At 39.9% G+C, this 24324-nt stretch overlaps 1 protein-coding gene across 1 annotated transcript; it reads right to left on the bottom strand.

The window, feature by feature from the left end:
• Nucleotides 1-76: 76 nt before the first annotated feature.
• On the bottom strand, nt 77-22485 carry pinx1 (PIN2 (TERF1) interacting telomerase inhibitor 1). Its single transcript, XM_085372413.1, has 7 exons — nt 22467-22485; nt 21773-21882; nt 21529-21621; nt 21235-21316; nt 18749-18838; nt 13569-13651; nt 77-1370 (listed from the first exon to the last, which is right to left on the bottom strand). Exons 1-7 carry the CDS (start codon nt 22483-22485, stop codon nt 714-716), a joined length of 1134 nt encoding a protein of 377 aa, XP_085228539.1. The 3' UTR covers nt 77-713.
• Nucleotides 22486-24324: the final 1839 nt, after the last annotated feature.

Raw genomic sequence — 24324 nt, 5'->3', positions numbered from 1 at the left:
TTTACATATAAGATGGTAATATACAAAATTATATTTTCCAAAAAATGCATTTTTATCATAGGAAATGTGGGCGATTCTACTCATTTTAATTCATTGGGCAAGAGAATTCATAGAATGAAGCACGTGTATCATCTAAATATTATTTTTATTTTAAAAAGGGATTAGACGACAGTCATGTCAACTTCTCTCTATATTAAATACATTTTTAAACATAGCTGTATGTGTATCCCACTTTAATATCTGAGCAGTAAATATGAGGCTAACTTTGCTAAAGATTGGAAACAGGAAAATGGCTAGTCCAGGTGTACCCTTCTGACTTGAACACTGGTGGTAAAACATGTTGGGGGTTTTATGGGAAGCTCCAGACCTTTTTCCTAGTTTGTATTTCCTGTTGAGCCATGATAGTGGTGTTTTTATTCTCATCTCACTGTCAGCAAGATGTCCATACTATCTCCTCCTACAGCAGTGTGTTCCAGAGGCCACCAGTGCAAGGTTGAGGCTTTTTATAGGCTGCTTCAAGGTTTTTTCCAGTGACAAACACTCCCTATCAGTTTTTTCTACAGTCACTATCTAAAGAATAATAATAAGAAAAAACCAGCATCAATGGATGCTTTAACAGATTATTATGGTGTGTATATACAAGGCATTTAATTTCATAATACAAGTACCCCCTTAGGAGTCAGGAGAATAGTGCAGTACTGAGTCACCCTGCCCTAATGTAAACCCTGCTCTTGATGCTTCCTTTTCTTTTTCTTTTTGGATTTCTTTTCCACCAGCTCTTCCTTCCCGTCTTCTGTTGCTACACTGTCCACCTCATCTCTGCGCTTCTTCTTCTTTTTCTGCACTGTATTTAAATCTAGCGTTTCATCCTCTGCGGGCTCGTGTCCATTTAGTAGCTCACTTTGCTCACTGTGTTTTTTAAGCTTTTTCTTCTTGGTTTGTAATTCTTCACACTCAGTGCTACAGGTGGAGCTACAGTTTTCATTTACTACTTCTTCACTTTCTGCCATTTTTCTCTTTTTCTTTGAACGTTCTTTCTCTTGATCCTCTTTGTCCACTACTGCAGCGGGTGTGCTACACTGCTCTTCTGCAGCCTTTTTCTTCTTCTTCTTTTTCTTCTTTTTGGGCTCTTCTGTATCATCATTGCTGTTGTGGTTGAGACAGACTTCCTCAGATGCATTTGATGTCTCAGGAGTATCTGCATTCTGGGCCCCACGAGCCTTTTTCAGCTGAGCCATACGCTGTGCAAAGTACTCCTGCATAGTGAGAGTACTCGTGACAGTCTTAGTGATGGCTTCTGGGTCCTGGTCAGAAGGATCAGGATTCACGCCATCCTCCGCCTCACCCTGCGAGTCACTGCTGTTGCTCTCCTAAACCACAAAGACACGAGTAAGAAGGCAGAGTCAGGCTTTGATGCATCACTTTGAGAATCTACACAGATAAAGACAACAACCAATGGTAGAGCGAGGGGGGGCTTAAGTGGTCGTCAATCAACATGTAAAAATTACCACGGCAGACTTCAGTGAGTGAAAAGAAAGAGCACACAACAGGATGCTAATTTAACAATAGTTGTTAAAGCCTTAAAATAAGCACTGAACCACATTTATCACCCAGTCATTAATAATCTTCATAAATCCATCAATCCAGCTGTGGGTGTTTGTCACAGTTAGCTTCTTAAACAGTCACCCATCAGTGATGGCTCACAATAAAGAATTTCAGGTACTTCCATTATTTTCTAGTATGTTTCTAAATTCAACAGTCCAAAAATCATCTTCTATTTTGTAATTGTTGCATAATTTCCCTCCTAACATTGATCCTTTGCTCATACTGAGGCTGCGAGCTCGTGGCTGGCTCTGCGTAGCTTTAGCCACTTTCTCTTTGTTCGTTTCTTTAAAATGTCACTGATCGGCTGGCTGAGGGTGATTTAAGTGTCTGTTTAGGTTTATTGTTACAAATGTTTTCCTGGTGGTCTCCAGTGGTCTACTTTGACAAACTTTGTCTTTTCACTCACAATGTAACACTTCCACGCTAACAAAATGTTTGTGTGTTGCGCAAGTGTGTACAAAGCTCTTTGTCAGCATCATGCGTGTTGCACACTTATTAATGCACAGAATAACTCATGCTTTGCGTTATTATTATTAACCTTTGTTTTACAAGTAAAGACTTTAAAAATTCTAGACCTTATACCCAATTAAGCCAACAATGCCAGCATATGATAAATATTTTTTTAAATCGCTGTATTGTGGTGTTGGAAAAACTGTCGATAAGAAGACTAAGTGAATGTAGATTTTTGCGTTTACTAAATGTCACAGTGGTATTTCAAAAAGATTCAAACAACTTCAGCCGACTCATTGGCGATGTAGTGCACCTGTATGTGCCTGCCACTAAGATGCATCATTAGTTTAATTCTGAAATTAAGTGAGAGGTGCTCGCATCAGTCATCGTCCCCACGTTGATCGGAAAGGTTAAAAAGTAGGGCAGTTAAGACTCATTCTGCCGACCTTTAGGCTCCACATTAAAAGAGGACAACTTTACAACTGTGAGGAACAACTACACTCCAGATTTTAACTCCACAGCATGAACAATTTGTCACCTCACCCCTGTGAGCCATTTGTCTTCATTTTCCTAATGGCCTACTCAATGCATAATGATTTGTTCAGAAGAATACAGAAGCTCCTCTTGAGGATCACACCAAACAATATAGCCTTTCCATATTACCTCGGAGATGGTGAATTATTAGATGGCATTTTTCAAACCCTACAGATTAGAGATAAATTGAAAACACTGTTGTGTCGAGTCACCTCGTGGTTTTGGCCTTTAAGCTTTTACATTATGATTACACTACTCTGACCCTCGGCAGTGATTCAGGCAGATATGCTAACTAATGTTCGGGTAAAACAATGCATGTATGTTCTGGGACTTAAAAAGGCCTTTAATGTAGAGTGAAGTTACTAGATGTGGCTTTGGTCTTGTGTAGGGATGATGTGCTGTATGTTACTGCATGTAAAAGTGTTTTTTTTCCCCTTTCTTTAAACCAGTCACCAAGGACTTCAGTGAGCCCCTAAAAGCAATTAGTCTTAGCCAACTAAAAGGCTTTTCATAGTCAATATAGTTTCATCAAGGGAAACGCTATTGTCTTTGTGGTCTGATACACCGATTCATGTGGTAAAAAATGTCTGAAGAGCAAGAAAGGCTGCAACTTATGAACAAGATTTTTATCAGAACGAGAATGTTTTGCTGTGAGGATATCAGAGTGTTACATAACACAATCGCATCTACAAAACAACGAAATCAGATGATATGAAAAAACGTGACTGAGGCTAAATGACAACGCAGGTGTTCAAATGGACAAAGTTTTCCACCCTGACTACAAAGAACTTCTAACAAGGGGAATGAGGCCCTTCAGGTGAGGTGCCATTATACAAAACTTTTCAACTTCCCTGAGAAAATCTATACTCCCCGTTACTGCACAATGGCATCCTCTCTGCTTGGGAGAGTGGAGATGGAGCTTTGAGCTGACATCGCCAAACAACATGTAACTGGGATTTGGGAAGACGGCTGGGGGCCACTTTAGAACTGCCTGTGAAATTACTCTCAGGAGGGAGAGGGAGGGTGAAAGAGCTGGGAAGAATGAGGGGAGAGTGACTGAGCGAAGAACATCTTCATCATCAGGGAAAGGTGGCTTGAGCTTGGTATGTGGTTCATCCTCACTGCCTGGGGATCTCCATTAGACGCTCATCTGACAGGAGCAGAAGTGCTGTGCTGAGCACAGGCTGGACACACATACAGTATGGGGATAAACCTACAGCTCCAGTCAGCATTACTAGCAGCCCTGGAGATTTTTCTTGGCGTGGAGTGTTGAGGGCAACATGTTACTAAGAAACTACTCTGCAGTAATGTTTGGGATCTTGTTTCCCCATATCCAGGTGTGTCTTCTATTCGTTAGTAATTTCTTCTGCTTTACGGCATATGGTACAGACCCAAAACTACAAAAAAGCTGCTTCTTCTTTTTAAAAAAAAAATGAAAATAAAAAAAATTAGGATTTCACAGTACACTGTAAACCTTGTTGTTGCAATAAGATTAATGGTATACTAGCAGCAAGAATGGTGGCTGCTTCGTGAGTTATTATGGTAAAGCTTCCCATATTTAGTGGCAGAAGTTGACAAAATTCCAGCGACGATGACGGAACTTGAAAAGAAATCCTTGCGAAAAAGAACATAAAAAAAGCACAATATAGACAATTTTTAAAAAAACAAAAACTTAATCTTTTAAAGGCATCTTTTCCTTCATTTACACAGATATAAAAGCTGTATTATAAGGTACCAAGTATCACATAATCACTGTATTGTGGGAGTTTTTGTCACATGAAATGTATTGTCATAGCATTGTGAGCTACTCCATGATTCTCCTTTTTATATCATTTTATCTGTCTCTACATTTTAAAATACTGTCATTAAAAAAAAAAAAAAAAAAACCTAAAATGTTTATTTTTAAATGAGAATACACTGAATACTTACGGCCAATTATTCCACTGGTATAGAAGGGAGGAAAATAGGACGCATCATGTAACTTAACAATTTGATTTAATTTTACTGGCCACAACACCTGCAATAGTGAAAATTGAGAGCATATAACTTTTTCACTAAGGCTACAAGTTATAAATGTGTATGCATAAAATGATTTATTAAAATCATCCAAAAGAGAATGTCATTTCTTTTTGATATTTTTCCTTTTGACAGTGGTTAGTTTAGATTCACCAATAAACACGAATAATGTTTTTTACTTAGCATATACATACTAAGCTATCCTTTGCATAAGGATGTACCAAATGTACAAATTTATAATTGCTGGGACTAGAAGAATGACTTAAATAAATAAACAAATAAATAAGCCTGTGCTGTAGAACACACCTATATCAAGCCATGTCTACTCCTTCTCCTCCTCTTCTCCCAGATGCAGAACCCCAGGAAAAGGATGCACTCAATGCACTGTGTGCAGTTCTGAGATAAGGCTCCTTCAGCAGAGGAGCGGCCTGGCTGGCTATCGGGCCCTTCCTGCTCCGCTCTCTCCTCTGGCGGGGGCTGGGCAGGGAACACAGGGAGGGTCCACAGAGGGTCCCAGAGAAAAGGAGAGGGTGGGAAGACATTCAACAGGCCGTCTCCTTCAAGACACTCCAGTTCTATCTCTTCTTGGTAATGTAGTCACTGGAAAGCCGATGGTAAGACATGTGGCAGAGGTGCCAGGATACCGAGGCCAACACATTCAGTGGGAGAGTCAATCAAGCCAGCAGAGAGATGATGGAAAGGGTTCACCAGAGTGCATGCAAAACTTTTCTCCCCAGCAAAATGTAGCAAAAAGAAACAGAACGATGTTCAGTTCATTTATTACTAATTTGCTCTAACGGCTTTGCAGAGCAAGCTGGGTTACTTTATGTCTGCCTACTTCTAAAGAGAAACCAAAAGTTCCAGGACAACAGCTCAAGTAACATCTTAAATTAAGGATTTTTGCCAAGTGCAAGATATGTTAGGTAGTAAGTGATCGATTGGTTGTAATAGTCACCTTGTTGAATGTAGGGAAAATGTTCAGGTGTAAAAATCTGATCAAACTTTAAAATGAGCCAGATTTTACAGGCAGTCAACCAGATCAAAGGATCTCAGTAACTATAGGACTTGAGGGTGCTAGCAGTCAGGAGTAGAGTAAAGGTCATTACACAGAGAGTGTGTTGCAAAAAAAATCAACATGAAATTCAGAATTTTCTGGATCTAAACTTGCCATGTAATGTGTACACACGAACGCGGTGCATTTTTGTGGAAAAAAAGAGAAATACTGCAAATCCATCTACTCAAATTCAAACACAGGTCTAGTAAATATATGTAATAATATATGTAATAACTAGAGCAGGGCGATATGGCCAAAAATATTTATCACGATATACATTTGAAAATTTGCGATAACGATATAACTGACGATATAATTGATGCGAGACAAAATACTCCACAACATTACTAGCGCAAAAAGACAACCTTCCATTAATTTTCACTTAAACAAGAAGCTGGTTTTTATGTACATTAAAGCTTTATAAAAATGTAACAGTGCAAATGCAAATTCCTTGCTGAAAGTTTAACCAAAAGGCATTTCCAGTAGAAATGGGCTGACATATCCTGAGCATAACCATATATAATATCCACTGAAGTTAAAAAGAGGTGCTTTGCAACATTAACTGTAGTGTGCAGTACGTATTTTTTGGACCATAAGGCACATTGAGCTAAACAAAGCAGTTAGATAAATCAAACTTTATTAAACTCATTCTTCTTGCTTCCTCCACTTCTGTACCATTGATTCATTGATGTTGAATTCTCTGGCAGCTGCTCTATTCTGTCTTGTCTTAATGTTGGTTTAAAATGGAGCACTGTAACAAAAAATAATTTCCCCCAGGGATCAATAAAGTATTCTGATTCTGATTCTGATTATTCCCATGTTGTTGCAGTATATTAATGACTAGCCTTGTATTGTGGATGGATTATCTCAGTTGTTCTCCTGACTGACGTTTGGTCCGTTTACAGCATCCTGCCATGCGATTGCATTTGTCTCTAACCATGAGGAACCTTAGTGTTCATCCTCCAGCTTCACTGTTTATGTTATGCTAACATAGCTGTGTCGCTAGCGATCACGTAGCACATCATTATATACCAGCTAGCCCAACTTCAGTAACCCTACAAACGTCACTGCTGTTTAGTTTCCTGCCTTCATTTATGTTGGAAGTGATAGCAGAGCTGTACGTTTGAATTTTTTCAGAAATCTCTCAGTCAGAACATGCTATATCATGCTTAGGTAACTAGCGAAACTAGCGAGCTAACTTCCGCTAGCTTCCTGCTAACTTCTAACTCCGTTAAATGTAATAAATTTTGTTTTCATGGATGCCTGGAAGTTAAACTGAATTGTTACACCTGGTAAAGCAGCAATGCTGATCGTTTTATTAAAGATGAAAGAATTTAGACAGTTAACTCTCAGTGATGCTGCAGTGTTTGTTTGACCTGAAGTGTACTGAGTTTAGGACCCAGATTACTCCCAGATTTAAGAGCATCTTAGTCCGACAAATACGACAATAACGACGGCCGCTTGCATGTTCTGCAAAAAAATGTGCTTTGTTGTGTATCTGACGGACAAACACCAAACCAGTTCCACATCACTGAAGTTGCACCATTTTTACAAACCAATTCTGGTTCATCTGTTTCACTCAACAATCGGCCATGTGCGTATGAAAACAAAGGCACTGCGCATGCGCGTTTTACTCATATTCTATCGCGATATTTCATTTTCCTATCGTTGCCTAACATTATACCGGTATTACCGTGAACGGTATAATATGGCCCAGCCCTAGTAATAACAGAACCACAGTTTCTTTAAAAAATAAAAATAAAAAAAAAGTTTAGAAAATGCATATACCAACATGCACGTTAAACCTGGGGGAAGTTACAAAGTTTACCTGTATTTGATTTCTAAAAGTCATTAAAAACCGGGTGAATGTGAATAGTTTTGCAGACACAACACGCCTTCCAACTCATGTTAATTAGGATTTGACAATGCTCCAGTTGCTCATTTATTTTCCTAAAAAATAAATAAATAATAAAAAAAAAAAAACTGCCTGTTTGCATTACTTGCTTTTTTTTTTCTTCAATAAATTTCTAGCCAATATTGGTCGGGTCTGTAATTGCACGAGTGTGCCCTCATTGTTCTGCCACAATAATAAATTTGGTGATACTCAAGGTCTATGGATCAGGCCCTGATTAGCCAGCTGTCTCTCCCTGATGAACACGCAAGTCCAGCAGCCCCATCCTTCATGAGCCTGATGTGGGTGGACACGGGAAAAGGGGAAAAAAATAGATTGATACTTTATTTCCTGGGAAATAGGTAAATGTTTCAGTTGGCCACTTTAAGTACTGATGCTGCCTTCAGTGTCATTCTTTCATGAATCCTTGTTCTGTATAAATGTGGCCTACACAAAGTAAATTTTAAAACAACAAAAAAAGAAAGTAAATAAAATGATGAAGTGTACACACATCAAATGCCACACACGGTATGAAGCTTCCACAAAGCAATACTTTGCTTAACGCATAGCCTCAGTGTGCAGTTGAGGCAAAACGCATTAAAATGGGTTTGAAAAATTACACTTTGTGCCTGGTGCGAGAACGTTTATCATAAGTAACAAATGAAGACAACATTATGCATGCAGCATGACTGCCCTGTGCTTGTTTAACATTGCAAACGCTTGCTGACAATGCCCCCATCACGAACATTGGGGTACTCCCCCCCCCATCCCAATCCCAAGCCGGGGGAGAGAACAGACCGTGATTATTTTTCCCAGCTGTGATTTATTAGATTAAAGAGTCAGTGATTAAACGGTAGTCTGCGGCTGTAAACAGCCGAGAGAGCTGGAAATCTTTGGGCGGTTAGCTTTACCAGGCGGTAATTACCCTGCTCTCATGTATTCTAGCTTGGGCTGTAACTAAGAGACAGACACCCTCTTTTCTTTTCCTTTTTTTTTTGTGTCCCACGCTAATCTGCAAGTGTCAGCGAGCTGGCATGAGAGCAATCCACACAACTGCCAGGGAGGTAAAGTGGCAAATGCGATGTGTGTGTGTCTTTTAGGGATTTGGGGGGGGGGGGGATTTGGCGGGCCTTGATATTTTCGGCGGTCGTGTAAAAGGGCCTGTCAACAAAAATGCTCAAGAAAGGCAATGCTTTGCTCGAAGCAATTAGATGTTATCTGAGAATGTATTAGAGCTCTCCAGCTTCACAATGAGCCCTGCAGCCTGCGCGAATGCACCGCCCTGTTTAAAACTGCGGCAAACACACTGCGACAATGCACGTTTACACCGGCATCCCCTTTCAACATTTGAGTTCTGCATATTAATGGAAAAGTGAGCCAAAAAAAAAAAAAAAAAACCTTGACTTTTGGGGTTGTATTTCTATTTACAATGTCATTTTTACAATACAATGGCCTATACATAGTCTCTTTAAATTACATGATATGAAAGATAACTTCTCAGTTTGCTTACATGCCGTAAGTACAGCTGGTACTCTGGCTTTTTCTATGACCAAGCATCCACATTTCCTGGTCATTTTTAACTCACTTTACTCTCCACTGGCCTCAGTACCAAGCTGTAAAGCATAATAGATTTATATTTTAAAATAAAATAAAAAAAGGTCCTGAAAAGAAATCCTGCTTCTGCGCCATCAGCAAAGTTTCGTCCGACCCCCCTGGCACTTCGGCATCGCATCTTCCAAATGCTCAAGAGCCACCCGTGTCACCCCTGCCCCATATTCCTTAACACGGCAGTATCGGGGGAGCCCCTGCTGAAGCGCGATCCTTCATGTGGACAACGCGTGGGCAGGAAACACTTGCAACAGGTGCCGCCCGATGACGCTCGATCCTCGGCCCTTTGTGCCGGAGCACGAGTGGGAGTGGGAGAGGCCGCAGGGGTCGCGCTGACCCAAGAACAGGGCGCACCATGCCTACTGTCTGACTGGAGAGTCAGACGTCAAAACAAGGATCGCACTAAATTATTCGCCACCATTTTTCTTCCCTGACACTTTTAGGGAGTACAGAACTAATGAATGGATTGATGTTGGAACAACTGTCATGTCTGTAGTGGTCATAACGGTTAATATAAAACCGTAATCTTTAGATGTTTCTTTTTTCTTATGACTACCAGCCAAGCTTTTAGTTTTCAAAACTGGTAAATTGAAAACTCAAGCACCAAACTTTTCCATCATGCTGCGCGTCTTAACTTTAGTATATGAAAGATTAAAATACTAAAAAAATAATAATGATAATAAATCTCATTCCCTTTAATTTTAAACTAGTAGTGGTTTTAAAAATGCATCAAATCATAACTATTATTATTATTGTTATTACTACTACTACTACTACTACTACTACCGCCACCACCCACTCCCTTAAAAAGAGAAAGGAAGAAGGAAATGTAGGTGGAAAAATAAAACTATGGCTTGTTTCCACCTTTCAACTGAGCTGGCGGCTTTAAAAAATGACTAACTTTTGTTGATGTATGAATCGGCGGGGAGTCTATTTATCAGCAGGCCCTCTGCGGTCGCCCGCTTGGGTCCCTCAAGTCACAAGCCGCGTCGCTCCCCTTTGACTGATTAATTAGCCAATCAGAGGACATTTTTCACTGGGCGGCAGAATGGTTTATTTCAGCTAATGCCGGGGTTTCGAGTTGAGGCCCGTTGGAGCCTCGTTGGCTCTTTCGGCCTGCCTGAGTGGCTGGGCAGAGGGGCAAGGGAGATAAATCAAGCTGGGCTGGCCCTCCATGTGGCTCCCCTAACTAAACCCCCAGAGGAGGGCACAGAGAGCAGGGGTGGTGGAGAAGGAGGGGGGAGGAAGGAGAGCGGGACGCAAGACGGCCAGGGGCACTGCTTGCCTGCCGATAAGAACGGGGAGCAGGGCGCTGCCAAAGTGCCTTCATTTAAAAGTGGCCGGGGCTTTTTTGATATCTCGGCAGAGAGCGCCTGTCATTTGTCATGCGGTGAGTAATTGTACCGAGGGGCACAAGGAGGAGGCAGGAGATGGAGGCGGGTTGCTAGCGTGGGATGGGTGATGGATAACCGAGAGGTAAGTAGATAGACAGGTGCTACGCCGCAACCCTCACAGTAAGGCAGAGTAAATAAGGTTGTTTTGTTTTTTTTAAGCACATATTTTCATGTGGCTACATAAAAACTGGTTATGGATGACATGGGAGATTCTCTAAGAACACGATCTTAGGAAATACTCTTGCACGAGTAAAATTAGGTTACAATCATGCTCAACTACATGTTTGTACATGCAATTAAAAGAAAAAAAAAATCAAACAGTGCTTCTAATCCCTGCTCTATCATACACTGTAAGAAAGGAGGGAGGAATGTGCATTTCACTATGATATCCCATATGTCAGCATACTTAATCACAGATAATCACTTGTCAGTTAATTAAAGTTGACACAAAAATGCTTGTTTAATCACGGTCTGATCAAATATCTGCTGAACTATGCCAGGAAACAGGGTCAGTATGAGTTTCCTTTAAGCTTTCATGTGCATTTCTCATTTTTTTTTAAATATCAAAAATAACAGTAAAAAAAATTGCAAAAGAAAAAAAAAAATGATGCAGATTTTTCATTATGTACAGCTTTAAAAGAAATACATTCTTAACCTGGAAGATAAATTTTTACCTTAAACAGAGCTCTACCCTCTGAACAAGATATTTACATTTAATATTAACACTAAAGGAATAGAGCTACTGCTCCCTGTAAGTAACCAATTAAAATATTCTCATATACTGTTTCCAATACATTCTCATCTTTGATGAATAGAGGCATCTGGGACAGCTGAATGTGTACACACTGTGTGTGTGTGTGTGTCTGCGTGTTTGTGCGTGTGCGCATGCGCTTGTCTGCACTTCAGGGAGGGTTGTGAGCCGCGATAAGAGGTGAGCAGGAAGCACATCACTGCAAAGGAAGGAAAACACCAGCAGTGAGGAACTGGTGGAAAGGAGGCCGGAGAGACAGCAGTGGGTGTGATTGTGCTGGAAGATTCATGAGGGGGAAGGAGGGCAGGTCTGGAGAAGCCGATCCAGATTTGGTCAAAGTCTCTTGGCCTCACCTTGTCACGATGCAGATATGTGATATAATGCGACCGGTGGCAGTGGCTTCTGCAAGCCACTACAAATCAACTACACCATCAAGCCAAAGCTCGTCGCTACTAAGGGTTACAACTCCATGGGGCATTGAGATTACTGCAAGCATATATTATACTTTTGCAGCAACAGCAGTTAAATGTAAGCACAGATCAGTGTGAGCTGAGGGTCACTGGCAGCGTCGCCTTCACTCTCGCAGGAGATTCGGCAAAATGCCTAGAGCTCGATTGGTCCATCACCCTCTTTGCCTCTTTTCCAGCAACCTCAGATGTTGCTGGGTTTCAACACAAGGCCTCATGGGAAAGCATTGTAATTGTGTTGAGTGTTTTCGATATGGTCAATGGTGTCCCTCCTGGCTGTAAAATAACAACCCATAACCAAATGTTTAGAGAGGGAAAAAATATGGTGTGTATTGCTTGCATTTCCAGTGTTAATCAGCTGGGGAGCAGCTGCCATTGTGATGCTATGGCTCAGCACCTGCTGGGGGAATAGGGCAGGGTGGATTTTGTACAATTTATGGATATTTAAGATGCCAATTTCTTCAAGCCAAATGCTCGAGATAAACACAAGAAGCCAGCAAGAGGCTTTTTCTGGGCCTTGGAGTCCAAAAGCTAGATATGTTATTGTTCTTCTGGCCCTCTACTGGGCCAGTAAAAGTTCTAAGAACAACAAAAAAAAGTTTTTATTGCACATTTTTAAATGTGTTATTTTTTTCATAATAAAATAATAAAAAGTACAAGTTATGTGGGTGCTTAATAATTTCCAGTTCTTCTGTGCATGTAAATCTGTTCTATTAATCAGCTTAGATCATTTTTAATAGCATCTTTTATGTACATGTATTTTTAACTATATAATTCACTCATCTGTCTTTCATTTCAATAAATGACATCTTTGATGTGAGTTTGAATAAGTACGGCTTCATATAACTCCACAGATAAACACTTGAGCTGATTTTCTGATTAAAACAGCTTGACAACTTATTTAAAAATCAATAGAAAGATGATGCAGGCAAATTTCATAAATAACATTTTGCTTTTGATATGTAAGCTAAAGGTTCTTACTGGATTCGAAATACAACTCTGACCCGCAGGAGCCTGTAAGCCATGTTCCAAAAGCATGAGACCTACCATAACGCCAAATGGCAAAGTGACGTTTGAAGTGATGGGCCCACCAATGCCAAGAGCAAAAAAGAAACTTTTTTTTGCAAGCGTCATCATTTCAGATTTCTGCACACCTCACTGCAATTTTGATGTTCCTTTAATAATGCCCGCTGGCACTCTTAACTAGCTGATGTGACGCTTCGAGACAGAAGTACAGCAAAGCAGGAGTGCGAGGGAGAGGAGTAGGGGGTAAGAGTGCAAATCCCTTAACTGGATTTAGGCGCTCTTGCTGCCATCGGTGGCCTGTTAGAGGTGTTAAAGCTGCATGCTGTGACACGGCTAATCTAGGGCCACGGGCTGCTCAAGGAGCCGTACCCCGCAGAAGCAGAAGGACCAGATGATACCAGAGTTACCGATGGAAGGAAGCATCAGCAACCAATAATCATTTGGAATTACCAAGGAGACACAGATAAGTGCAAGCCAGCTGGGCCAGTGGTGCGGCATCTCCTGCTGGACTGCACGCTTGACTTTGACGGGGTTAAGGAAGATCAGAGTCCTGTGCCCTTGCACTAATATTTTAGGAACGCACCCACTGGATTAGAATTACTATCTACAAAGCTTTTGTGCGAAGCCACAGGACAGTTTGTTTTTAACTTGTTAAACTAAGTGGATTTGATTAATAAAAATAAAAACTAATGTTTTTATAAATTATAATATTGAAGTCTCAAAACAACTTTTTTTCTAATTCTGAATGATGTAAATAGGTGTAATCTCTTACCTGATCTTGGACTTTTGCTGATTTAGCCCTCTTCCCAAAGATACAGTTAAGATCTGTTTCACTACGACTGGATAGATCCTTTCCTGAAAGAGTAATAAGCAGAAAAGAATATGTACAAATCATTAACACCAGGCTGGAAAACTTTTGTGCTGCGACTCGGAATAAAAAGACCACCTTATGAATTAAAAGGTGATAAAAATTGATTCACAGTCCCATTTTCAACAACATGCACGCTTTTTTTTTCTTAAAGAACATTGTTTATTGTTTCTCTTTTTTCCAGGCAAACCTTTAAATATTGCAGCTGAGTACCTTATGTGTGTTTGTGTGTTGGGGGTGAGCAGAAGGTGGTCACTGAGTAAATAAAAGAAACAGGGTAGGGGTGGTGGGGGGCTGTATTCTTTTTGCAGGGATAAAACGGTAAAGAAAAATAAACTGGACGAAAAGGTCTGCTACGCCACGCCTCCGGATTCCCCTTTTCAAGCGGGTCCTCAAAGACTCCTGAAGCACACAGTGGCTTGTCTCAAGCCTGGGTCCTGTTCATGCAGCTGCATCCTCTTCCTTCAGCGGGGCTCTGATAACATTTGGTTATTTATTGCTTTTAAACCTCTATCTCCCCTGCCCTTGGCTTTGAAAGTCCCTGCACATACAAGGTCTAAGCAGCAAAACCAAGAAAGTCCGATGAAAAGTAAAATAAATGGAAAGGACGGTGGGGGTGGGTGGGGTGGGGGGGTGTTTGCTGTGGTGGTTGTCATCTAGTGAACTCCGGTCAGACAAAAATTATATCCAATTTGACCTTTCTACTGTTTGGATGAGGAAGTGCCTGTCAAAATTGTCAGGCTTTCAGGTGAAAGTGCAAATAACAACGTTCTGATTAAAAAAAGAAAAATCCTAGTTTTTCCCACTATGCGTTTAAAGTTGGATGAATACACTTAAATGGGATGAAGCGTGGGTACTGCCCACATGCAGTGGAAAAGGTTTGCGGTTTCCAAGGTCACAGATGAAACGACAATTATCAGTAGAGACTTACAGAAGCTCCAGTGAACAGAAAACACTGTCAGTGAAATTAGAACGGGAGGTCCTCAGCATATATACATGCAATTCACACGGTCTGTTAGGCTCCATCAATTCACTTTGGCCGTGATGCAAAAACATGTTTAATTAAAAGCCCAAAAGCTGGAACGAAGCCAACACAGAGTAGCCGATGGAGAGCTGTAGTTAAATTCCGCATCAACCACCCTTGCTGCCCTGACAGGTGATAGATGGAGGTAGCAATTAAAACTGGGTTACTGGTTTATGCTGTGGGCCCTGGACCTAAGCAGTGGAGATTTTGGTGCCTTTCCCCACAAACAAAGGCCATCAATCCTCAGCGCTGGCAGAGAGAGAGCCAGCATGAACAGGATATCAATATTAAAAAAAAAAAAAAAAAAAAAAAAAAGGAAAAAAAGAAAGGGAGAGTCGGGAGGAGACCTGCACTAAAAGGGAGAGGTACTGATGATGCTGTGGCCACAATGTTTTTACAGCAGTACTGCAGGAATGCACTGAGCTCAGTGTCTGGTTATAGACCAAGCCAAGCCAATTCTCAAGAATGGGGCAATTCGGCAGAAGTGAGAGGGGAAGACCCGGGAAGAATTTTAACTTAAACTTGCTTTTGAATCAAAATGTGAGTACAAAAAAAGTTAAGCAGTACAAACTGAGAGCCAAAAAGAAAACATAGATGATTGAAATAATGATCATAATGGAAAAATGTTTAATTATGGCTAACAAGCATTAGATAAGAGTACGGATAAACTATTAGATCCGTTTGTTGGAAAGAGGAGATAAGCTGTTATAATAGTTATAAGTAACTGAATCTTTATCTAGGAGTTTTTTCAAAGGCATAATCAATTAGTGACTAAATGGAATCAATAGCTGTTAAATGGAGTGCACCAGTGTTTTGAAATGGTGGGCCAAAAGTTGCAGATAAATGGTTTAAACCAATGATGTCAAACTTATTTTACACTGAGGGCCAGAAAATAACAGAAAAGATCCATTTTTTTTGGCTATTTAATTGTTTATCTGTTACTTAATTACTTTGGTGTCGTTTGAATGCCCATGAGGGAGGTCTTTGTAGGTAAGACAAACTTATGAAAATACAGATAAAAGTCCAAAATTTATGCCCTCTTTCATATTTTCCAAAGCTGTCCAATGGTCTGGAATCTAGGCTTTGCCAGGCCAATTCTGGCTCCTGGGCTTTATGTTTGACACCCCTGACTTAAACAATTCACAAGCATAACTGCTCTAAACAGAGCTAAAAGTAGTCCAATCTTAGAATAAAATTAATTCAACTGAAGCTGCGCGGTGGTGAAGTGTTTTAGATGCAAAAAACTACTGGACTAAATAAACAATGTACTTTAAAATGGCTCAAATGAGGTTGGAATATTCAACCAGAGAAACTATCACGAAAAGGCTGACAGTCAATGACAGAGCTATTACCTGATCTTTTCAACCTCTCATGTAACAAGCTTAACAACTCTAAATCCAAGCCTCAACTTGGCAACAGCTTCACAGAGAGGAGAGCGGTCGGTGGAAACTTGCAAACAGCCGTGACAGGTTATATGTTGCCAGGTAACTCTTTGGTTTTAATCTGCGCCATAAACTGAAAACAAAATGATGATCTGTCAAGAGGAAGTGCCCAATACATAAAATACTGTCACCTGCCACTTAGAGAGAACAATAAATATGTTCTCAATTTAAAAAGGTCAAAAATGACAGTTCTCTAGTTCAAAGTGCACTGACCATAAACGCCTATCAGACCACTGAGAACTGGGAGTCTCAAGTTTCCAATTAAATTATAAGTTGCGTACAGTCAAACATGAAATACCAGCCTCCTTTATTGTTGCGTGACAACGGTTGCCACCTCTTTGTATAGCAACATGTTAAAACGGTGTTATATTCCCAAAGACAGTTGAAGGTCTACGGTCAACAGAGCTGCACTCTCCTTCAAGAGTCCAGCTACAATAATTGCACCTGCAATCCCCCTAAACGGTTTCCTTCTCAACATGCCAAATGCAATGAACTGCAAATTTTCTCTTTAGTTTCCTCTGAAATTTTATAAACATCTGGTGGGAATAAGAGTAGCATTTCAGCAGGTTCACTAGAAACATGTAGAAGACACATTTAACAAGAAACTGGTGTGAAACAGTTCAGACTAATGAGACAAAATTAAACTTAAATTTTCAACAACAGAGACCACTATAGAGACGGCCGGGGCATGCATTTATGCCAATGGAACTTGCACACAAGACACACTACGATAAATCAGAGATTTAAAAAAATGTCCAGAGCAGTCAAACAAGCCCAGGGTTCAACAAAGGCTCCGGTCCACTGGACAGTTTAAAAAAAATAAAAAATGTGGAGGACCTCACCCATGGCTATTCAAACTACACCAAACTAACCGAGTTGTGGATTTCTGTATTTTACACATTTAATTCTTACAATTTAAGCACAAAGACTCGTGCTGACAGCATTTTTCGTCTTTTTCCTTCAATGATGGTTTCTCCTTTATTACACATGTAGTTAAATTTCTCTACACTTACAGAGAGGGGACCTTCACTGTATGTGGCCCATGATGTAAAATGAGTTTGACATCTCAGTGCGATTCCAATTATGTGTTAACAGTCATCCTCTCCCATACAGATGTTGATGTAAACCTACTCAAATTAAATCTAAGCTTCAGCACAGTATTTTATAAAATAACTGTCCAGAACCAGATTGGACTAAATTTTATCTTGTACACTCATGAGGCCTAATAACATATAAGAAACTTAGTTGGCCATATTTCACATTTCAAAAGCAGATGTGGTTAAAAAGGCAGTGCGCTGTATATAACAATGTAAAGCGATCAGGAAGCAGGCGGAAACAGAATGAGCCAAAGGTGCTTATGGGTGAGTCACAAAGGTTTCAATCTAAACTAAACTTCACACAAGGCTGTACGAGCACTCAGCATCTAACTCTGATCTGTAGTGAACCAAGAAAAACTGAGCATCAGCATCATCATCATCATCCCGCCAAGTCCACACTTTATGCTTTGCGTGTCTCTTGTATAGGTGAATCTCATCTGTCAGGAAACACGCACGCAAAAAAAAAAAAAAAAAAAAAAAAAAGGGGTCCGTTTTTGGCTCCTGCTAAATTAAGACTACAAAAACAGGGCAAGAGGGTCTGGGGGAGAGACCGAGGCAGTGTTTTATCAGGATGGGTCATCTAATAGGTCACGGGAGGTTGTTGTTTTTGGGGGGCCAGTAAATGGAGATGCCAGATGCCCCAAACAGGAAGCAGGAAGCTGCTATTGAATGACGTAAAGTGTAGAAGGCTCTTCCAGGTGAGGCAAAAGTTGAGGTATTTTGTTTTTGCAGAGCATGCTGACTTGATGAGGTAGATTTTAAGCTAGTGACAAATAATTATTGTTATTGTATTATTATTTAGACATGTTTACAATCAATGAGTGCACTAACATACAAAACAAAAATAGTATCTGTATCAGCTACATAATCCAAGTACAAAATAACACACAGTTTCATCATTTCACCAAAGAAGGTAGGTGTGTGATCGTGAAACTATGCTGCAAGCCCAAATGCAGCGACTCAGCAGTAAAATATGGGCTAGCAGTTACCCATTTTGGTCCAGAACACAAAAGTCCTCCTTACGCCTATCAGTGTTCTGGCCTTGACCAGCAAATCTTAACTTCCTGACGTGTAAAAGAGCAATGAAAGGAGAGGGGAGAGTTATAAATAACCTCCCCTAGTGCTCACACCAGGCCAGCTGACCCAGGACAGGCTGACGGAGCTCTGATCAGAGCCTGTGGTCTGAGACGAGCACAAAGCTTAACGAGGGTCAAAGAGGTTGTCTGTCCGTCTCCCTGAGTAGATGGTATGCAGGTGTATATTGGCATCAAAATAAGAAAGCAGGGGGGATTATTTTTGCTTGCAGTTAGAATGAACTAATTATCCTCAATGCGTTTCTAACTTTCTGCTGTGTTAAGAATATAATCAGACCTCCTGGCTGACATTTTAATTGTTTTTTAAATAGGATATAGTTTGACAGGTAATTGCTGCAGAGAGCAAGAAAACTGTGTTTAGCATCGTATATCTTAGCACATTTATTCCTGTTCATCTCGCTCCATTGCCGCCTCATGATAAACCCACCTTTAGTGAATTTCATGTAGTGGACCCTCTTTTTGGATGTCTTGGATTTTTCTTCCAAACTGAAGCCTTTCTGCTCATTTGGTGGAGTTTCTACAGAAGAAGAAAATTGAAGATAAAAGTTGAAATATGACCCAGATTGAGTTAGAAAATTAGAAGAATGTTATTTAGTATCATCATCCGGTAGTGTAAACATGTTTTTGTCAGCACTGAGGATAATGGTTACTGTGAATATAGCCTTGCCTTTAAGTAACTAAATGTTGCACTGTAGCACCCTCTACTGTCCAACGGGCTGATTGATCAAAACAGACTTTTTTTGTTTTTTTGCAGTTTTGTGTTGCTTGATAACAGATAAAAGTTTTCACTTGTTTTGGAAATGTTACTATTGAATATGAGTTTGTTTTGCATTTCTTTTAACACCAGCATGCACCAACACTACATGCTTTACAATATAACATTCAGTACTGTGCAGAACTCTTGAACCATTCCTAATTTCTTTACATTTTGCTTCCAAGGAGCCACACCGTCTTATAATCAAGTGCTCTTGACCAATAGTTCTAAAGGATTTCTGGAGAATTTTAAAGAAATGACAAGAAAACGGCTCAAGCGAGTTGAACAATAAAGGTGGTCATACTAAATATTGACTTTAAAAGTCAGAATTCTATAAACTCTGTTGTTGAATTTTATACTGTATTTCCATGCATGTTTGAACATTTCAATAAATGAATGCATCTATTTCCCATTTTCCTAGTAAAATATATGACTCAAGACTAGGGCTGGGCCATATTATACCGTTCACGGTAATACCGGTATAATGTTAGGCAACGATAGGAAAATGAAATATCGCGATAGAATATGAGTAAAACGCGCATGCGCAGTGCCTTTGTTTTCATACGCACATGGCCGATTGTTGAGTGAAACAGATGAACCAGAATTGGTTTGTAAAAATGGTGCAACTTCAGTGATGTGGAACTGGTTTGGTGTTTGTCCGTCAGATACACAACAAAGCACATTTTTTTGCAGAACATGCAAGCGGCCGTTGTTATTGTCGTATTTGTCGGACTAAGATGCTCTTAAATCTGGGAGTAATCTGGGTCCTAAACTCCGTATACTTCAGGTCAAACAACACTGCAGCATCACTTAGAGTTAAAAACTGTCTAAATTCTTTCATCTTTAATAAAACGATCAGCATTGCTGCTTTACCAGGTGTAACTATAAAGTTTAACTTCCAGGCATCCATGAAAACAAAAGTTATTACATTTAACGGAGTTAGAAGTTAGCAGGAAGCTAGCGGAAGTTAGCTCGCTAGTTTCGCTAGTTACCTAAGCATGATATAGCACGTTCTGACTGAGAGATTTCTGAAAAAATTCAAACGTACAGCTCTGCTATCACTTCCAACATAAATGAAGACAGGAAACTAAACAGCAGTGACGTTTGTAGGGTTACTGAAGTTGGGCTAGCTGGTATATAATGATGTGATACGTGATCGCTAGCGACACAGCTATGTTAGCATAACATAAACAGTGAAGCTGGAGGACGAACACTAACACTTTTCCACTTATAAAAGTTAACGTGAAGGTTCTTCATGGTTAGAAACAAATGCAATCGCATGGCAGGATGCTGTAAACGGACCAAACTTCAGTCAGGAGAACAACTGAGATAATCCATCCACAATACGAGGTTAGTCATTAATATACTGCAACAACATGGGAATAGAGCAGCTGCCAGAGAATTCAACATTAATGAATCAATGGTACAGAAGTGGAGGAAGCAAGAAGAATGAGTTTAATAAAGTTTGATTTATCTGACTGCTTTGTTTCGCTTAATGTGCCTTATAATCCCGTGCACCTTATGGTCCGAAAAATACGTACTGCACACTGCAGTTTAATGTTGCAAAGCACCTCTTTTTAACTTCAGTGGATATTATACATGGTTATGCTCAGGATATGTCAGCCCATTTCTACTGGAAATGCCTTTTGGTTAAACTTTCAGCAAGGAATTTGCATTTGCACTGTTACATTTTTATAAAGCTTTAATGTACATAAAAACCAGCTTCTTGTTTAAGTGAAAATAAATGGAAGGTTGTCTTTTTGCGCTAGTAATGTTGTGGAGTTGTATTTTGTCTCGCATCAATTATATCGTCGGTTATATCGTTATCGCAAATTTTCAAATATATATCGTGATAAATATTTTTGGCCATATCGCCCTGCTCTACTCAAGACTTTTGCATAGTACTCTACATAGTTGATCAATGGCAGAATGAACTATAAAACTAACCAAATATAATTATGAACATGTAGGAAGTCACTATATCCTGGCCATCCAGGATATCATCGTATACTTGACATGCTGCTATGACACAAGACAAGCAGCCTTCATTAGTTTTCATTAGTTTGTCTTATTAAGATATGATCGCCTTTATTAGTCCCACAGCTCAGAAATTTAGTTGTATAAAGTTGATAAAGGTTTATCGGGCTTCGTGTACATACCACTGCTGCTGTTTTGACCATGGCAGCTGTTCAGTTGAGCAAGCAGCTCATTAAAATCATCTTGGTGAGCAATCCACTTATCCTGTGGAAAAATCATACACGGCAACACAATGTGACTAAAAAACGACAGGTTAAAATGACAACTTAAATAATTAATGAGGATTTGTAAAAGTCGAAAAATCTCAAATTACACCATGCAAAACAAAATGACGTAGTTAGGGTCAACACAGATGTGACTTTTTAAAAGCCTTCATTTGATTCAAACGTGAAACTGGGCTTTAAACGTTTGCTTACCTCACAGCTGGCATTTGCTCCAAGCCCATAGCTGTCATTTTTAACTTTCACTTTGATATGGTCAGTTGAGCCTTGCTCACTCCTCCCCAGACCCTTAATTCAGATTTGAAAAAGAAAGGGAAAAAAAAAGGGGGGGGGGGGGAGAGAGAGAGACATGAGACATGCTCACCAGTTCTTCCAATGTACAGTCTCTGAGGGAAAAAAAACCCCAAAAAAACCAATATTAACCGCTTTCATTACTTACCTTTCCCTTGGACCACCCCATTCGCTCAAGCATCTTCTGGCCAAATTTGGAGTCATCATTACTCCAGGCGCTGTTCCTGGGGTCGACAGACCACTTAAGCTTCCTACGAGCTGAACATACAACAGCAGCAACAGTGTTACATAACAGGAAACCAGAACAAGTCAGTCACATCGTCTCCTACTTTAAATGGTCTATACGCCTGACTGACACTGGGTTTATGGAGCCAACGCACATATGATTAACACCGATAAAAACAAAGACGGGATGCATTATGCGTGTGTTCATGACAGGAGCTAACCTGACAGTTATGAGAGATCACAATTGAAGTTTTACACTCCAACCATGCTTCCAGCGAGCTTTCTGCCACAACTTACGATTAAAGAGTTAACAGAGTGCATGTTTTAATAAACTTCTGCATCCCCAGAGCAAAACCTAACTACAAATGAGTGAGTTACTGTCGTTAGGAAGCAGTCAAAAGAAAAAACACGTGTCCACAGACAGCTGTTAAAAATGCTAATGCTAACTACCGGAATACTTTAATACACAATTCTACAAACTAATGAGCGTTTTCAGGAGGAAACTATGTGACATATTTTGTAGACCGGGGGTGCGAAAATAACCACCTAAACGTAGCGTCATGCGACGTCAGAAAAAATAAATATATATTTTAAAAAAGTGAAACAAGTATACATACGATCAGCGAGCATGGACATCCTGAGGTCCTTTAACAGCTTGACGAAGGTCCAATAGGGTTCTCAAAATATGCCTGCGCAAAATACACGACTACGGCGGTATCGGAGGTGAATATCGCCTCACGGAAGCAAATGTTGTGTGCCTCATTCATTATGAATGACACTATACTATATGAATTTTTATATTATTTTATCGTGTCATATTATCTTTACTTTATTTGTTAACGTTACAGGTGAATATTTTTCGCAGACAGAGGGCGCTACAGCCAAACAGTCAGTCATTGGTCAGGACAGTTTGCTGCACGTGGCAGCTCACGCGTGTTTAAACAGCCAATCAGAGTTATTCTGGGTTTCTGAATTTAACACTGCTATAATGCTAAATATACAAATACATGTAGAGCCCACCTATAGACAATAATTGTTAGACACAAAACTAAAATGGGTTGGTGGTGTAAGTGACATCATAGCAGAAATTAATTAATACAAACAGTTTATATTCCAGCACACATCACAAGACCACTTGGCCAATGTATGTGCAGTGATCCAATTCAGCTGATATCAGCTCCCAGATCTTTCAGTCAAGTTCCACCCAAACTATTCTGTGCCCAGGTCAAACAAAGCACTGCCTAATTTCCTTCCCATACATGCAGCGGAGAAAACAATATCACAGGTGCATTTGACAAAATGACCTTTGACTATGCAGCAACACATTTAAAGAGGTTTTTATATAAAGAGGATTTGTGAACCAGAAGAACTATAAAAATATCAAATGATTAAGGAAATCTCAGTGCAGACCTGCTGTGGAAAGATTGTTGTCTGTTTTTCTTTTTGTTTTGTTAAAGTTGCTTAACTCATGGGAGCAAGGAAGCAAACCTGAATCATCTCTCCTCTCTCACTTAATGCCCGATATCACTTTTCACCTTTAGAAATCCTGTTGAAAGGTCTCTCACTAAAAGAAGAAGCACTTGAACTCTGAAAAAGAAGCCTGCTAGCTGCCTTTGAATTCGGCAGCTTTACCCACAGCAGAATAAACAGTAAATGCACATGGGCCAACTGAAGTTCACACAAAATACTGTAGTCATGCTTATGTAACTTAGCACAAACCTAAATAAAGACACAGCAATAGTATCAACAGATGCAGTGGTGGACTCTTTAATAGTGACTTTCACTTTGATCATTGGCATGCTAAAAAATTAAGCTTAGAGCATGGTAGATCAAAATCTGACATTTCAACACTCACAGCTGCATCAGTTTTGATGAAATCTCCAACAACACTGATTGAATTGCAGCCCCAACCCATGACAGAGTCTCCACCATGTTTTTCATATGGCTGTAGACACTCAGTATTGGACCTCTTTCATGACCTCCTCCTACAGCCGTTTCTCCCTGTCATTAAGAATGACTTCTAGACAGCCACCCTTCCACTGAAACAATTTCTGATGATGCTTCAGTGAACATTAGATGGATAAAGGTTCAGATGGCTCCTATGGGTCCTGTGTTAGGTCTTTGCTGGGGTTTTGTGCATTTTTTGACATGCTGCTGGTAACAAAATGCCTAAAGATATGACTTAAAATTGCTCAATACCCATTAAAACAAGTCACAAAAATCTGGCTCCTTGGAAACAAAATGTAAAGGAATGAGGGTTGACTCAAGACTTTGTACAGTGCTGTAGATTTGTGACGTTTACTCTAAATAATCTCGATATTCAGATTAGTATGAGCATATTTTAAGGTACTGGGATTTTTGATTTAGCATCTCTCAGCATTTTAAGCTTTACTGAATGAAGGGATATTATCATGTATTTCACCTGCTGATAGCAACCTTAAAAAATCCAAGCGCACATGGCTCAATATGTTTGTT

Source organism: Diplotaxodon limnothrissa, linkage group LG15, assembly GCF_057381915.1.
Source record: "Diplotaxodon limnothrissa isolate DT_005_m linkage group LG15, D_limnothrissa_male_GT1.1, whole genome shotgun sequence".
NCBI classification, from domain to species: domain Eukaryota; kingdom Metazoa; phylum Chordata; class Actinopteri; order Cichliformes; family Cichlidae; genus Diplotaxodon; species Diplotaxodon limnothrissa.
This window is presented reverse-complemented; position numbering and strand designations above follow the sequence as displayed.

Bases quoted from the DNA above. Each gene is read 5' to 3' on its own strand.
- pinx1 (XM_085372413.1), bottom strand. The intron at 21,622-21,772 runs GTAAGTAATGAA...ATCTGAATTAAG, and splicing joins TGGGGTGGTCCAAGGGAAAG to GGTCTGGGGAGGAGTGAGCA. The intron at 18,839-21,234 runs GTATGTACACGA...CTTCTTCTGTAG, and splicing joins TGGTCAAAACAGCAGCAGTG to AAACTCCACCAAATGAGCAG.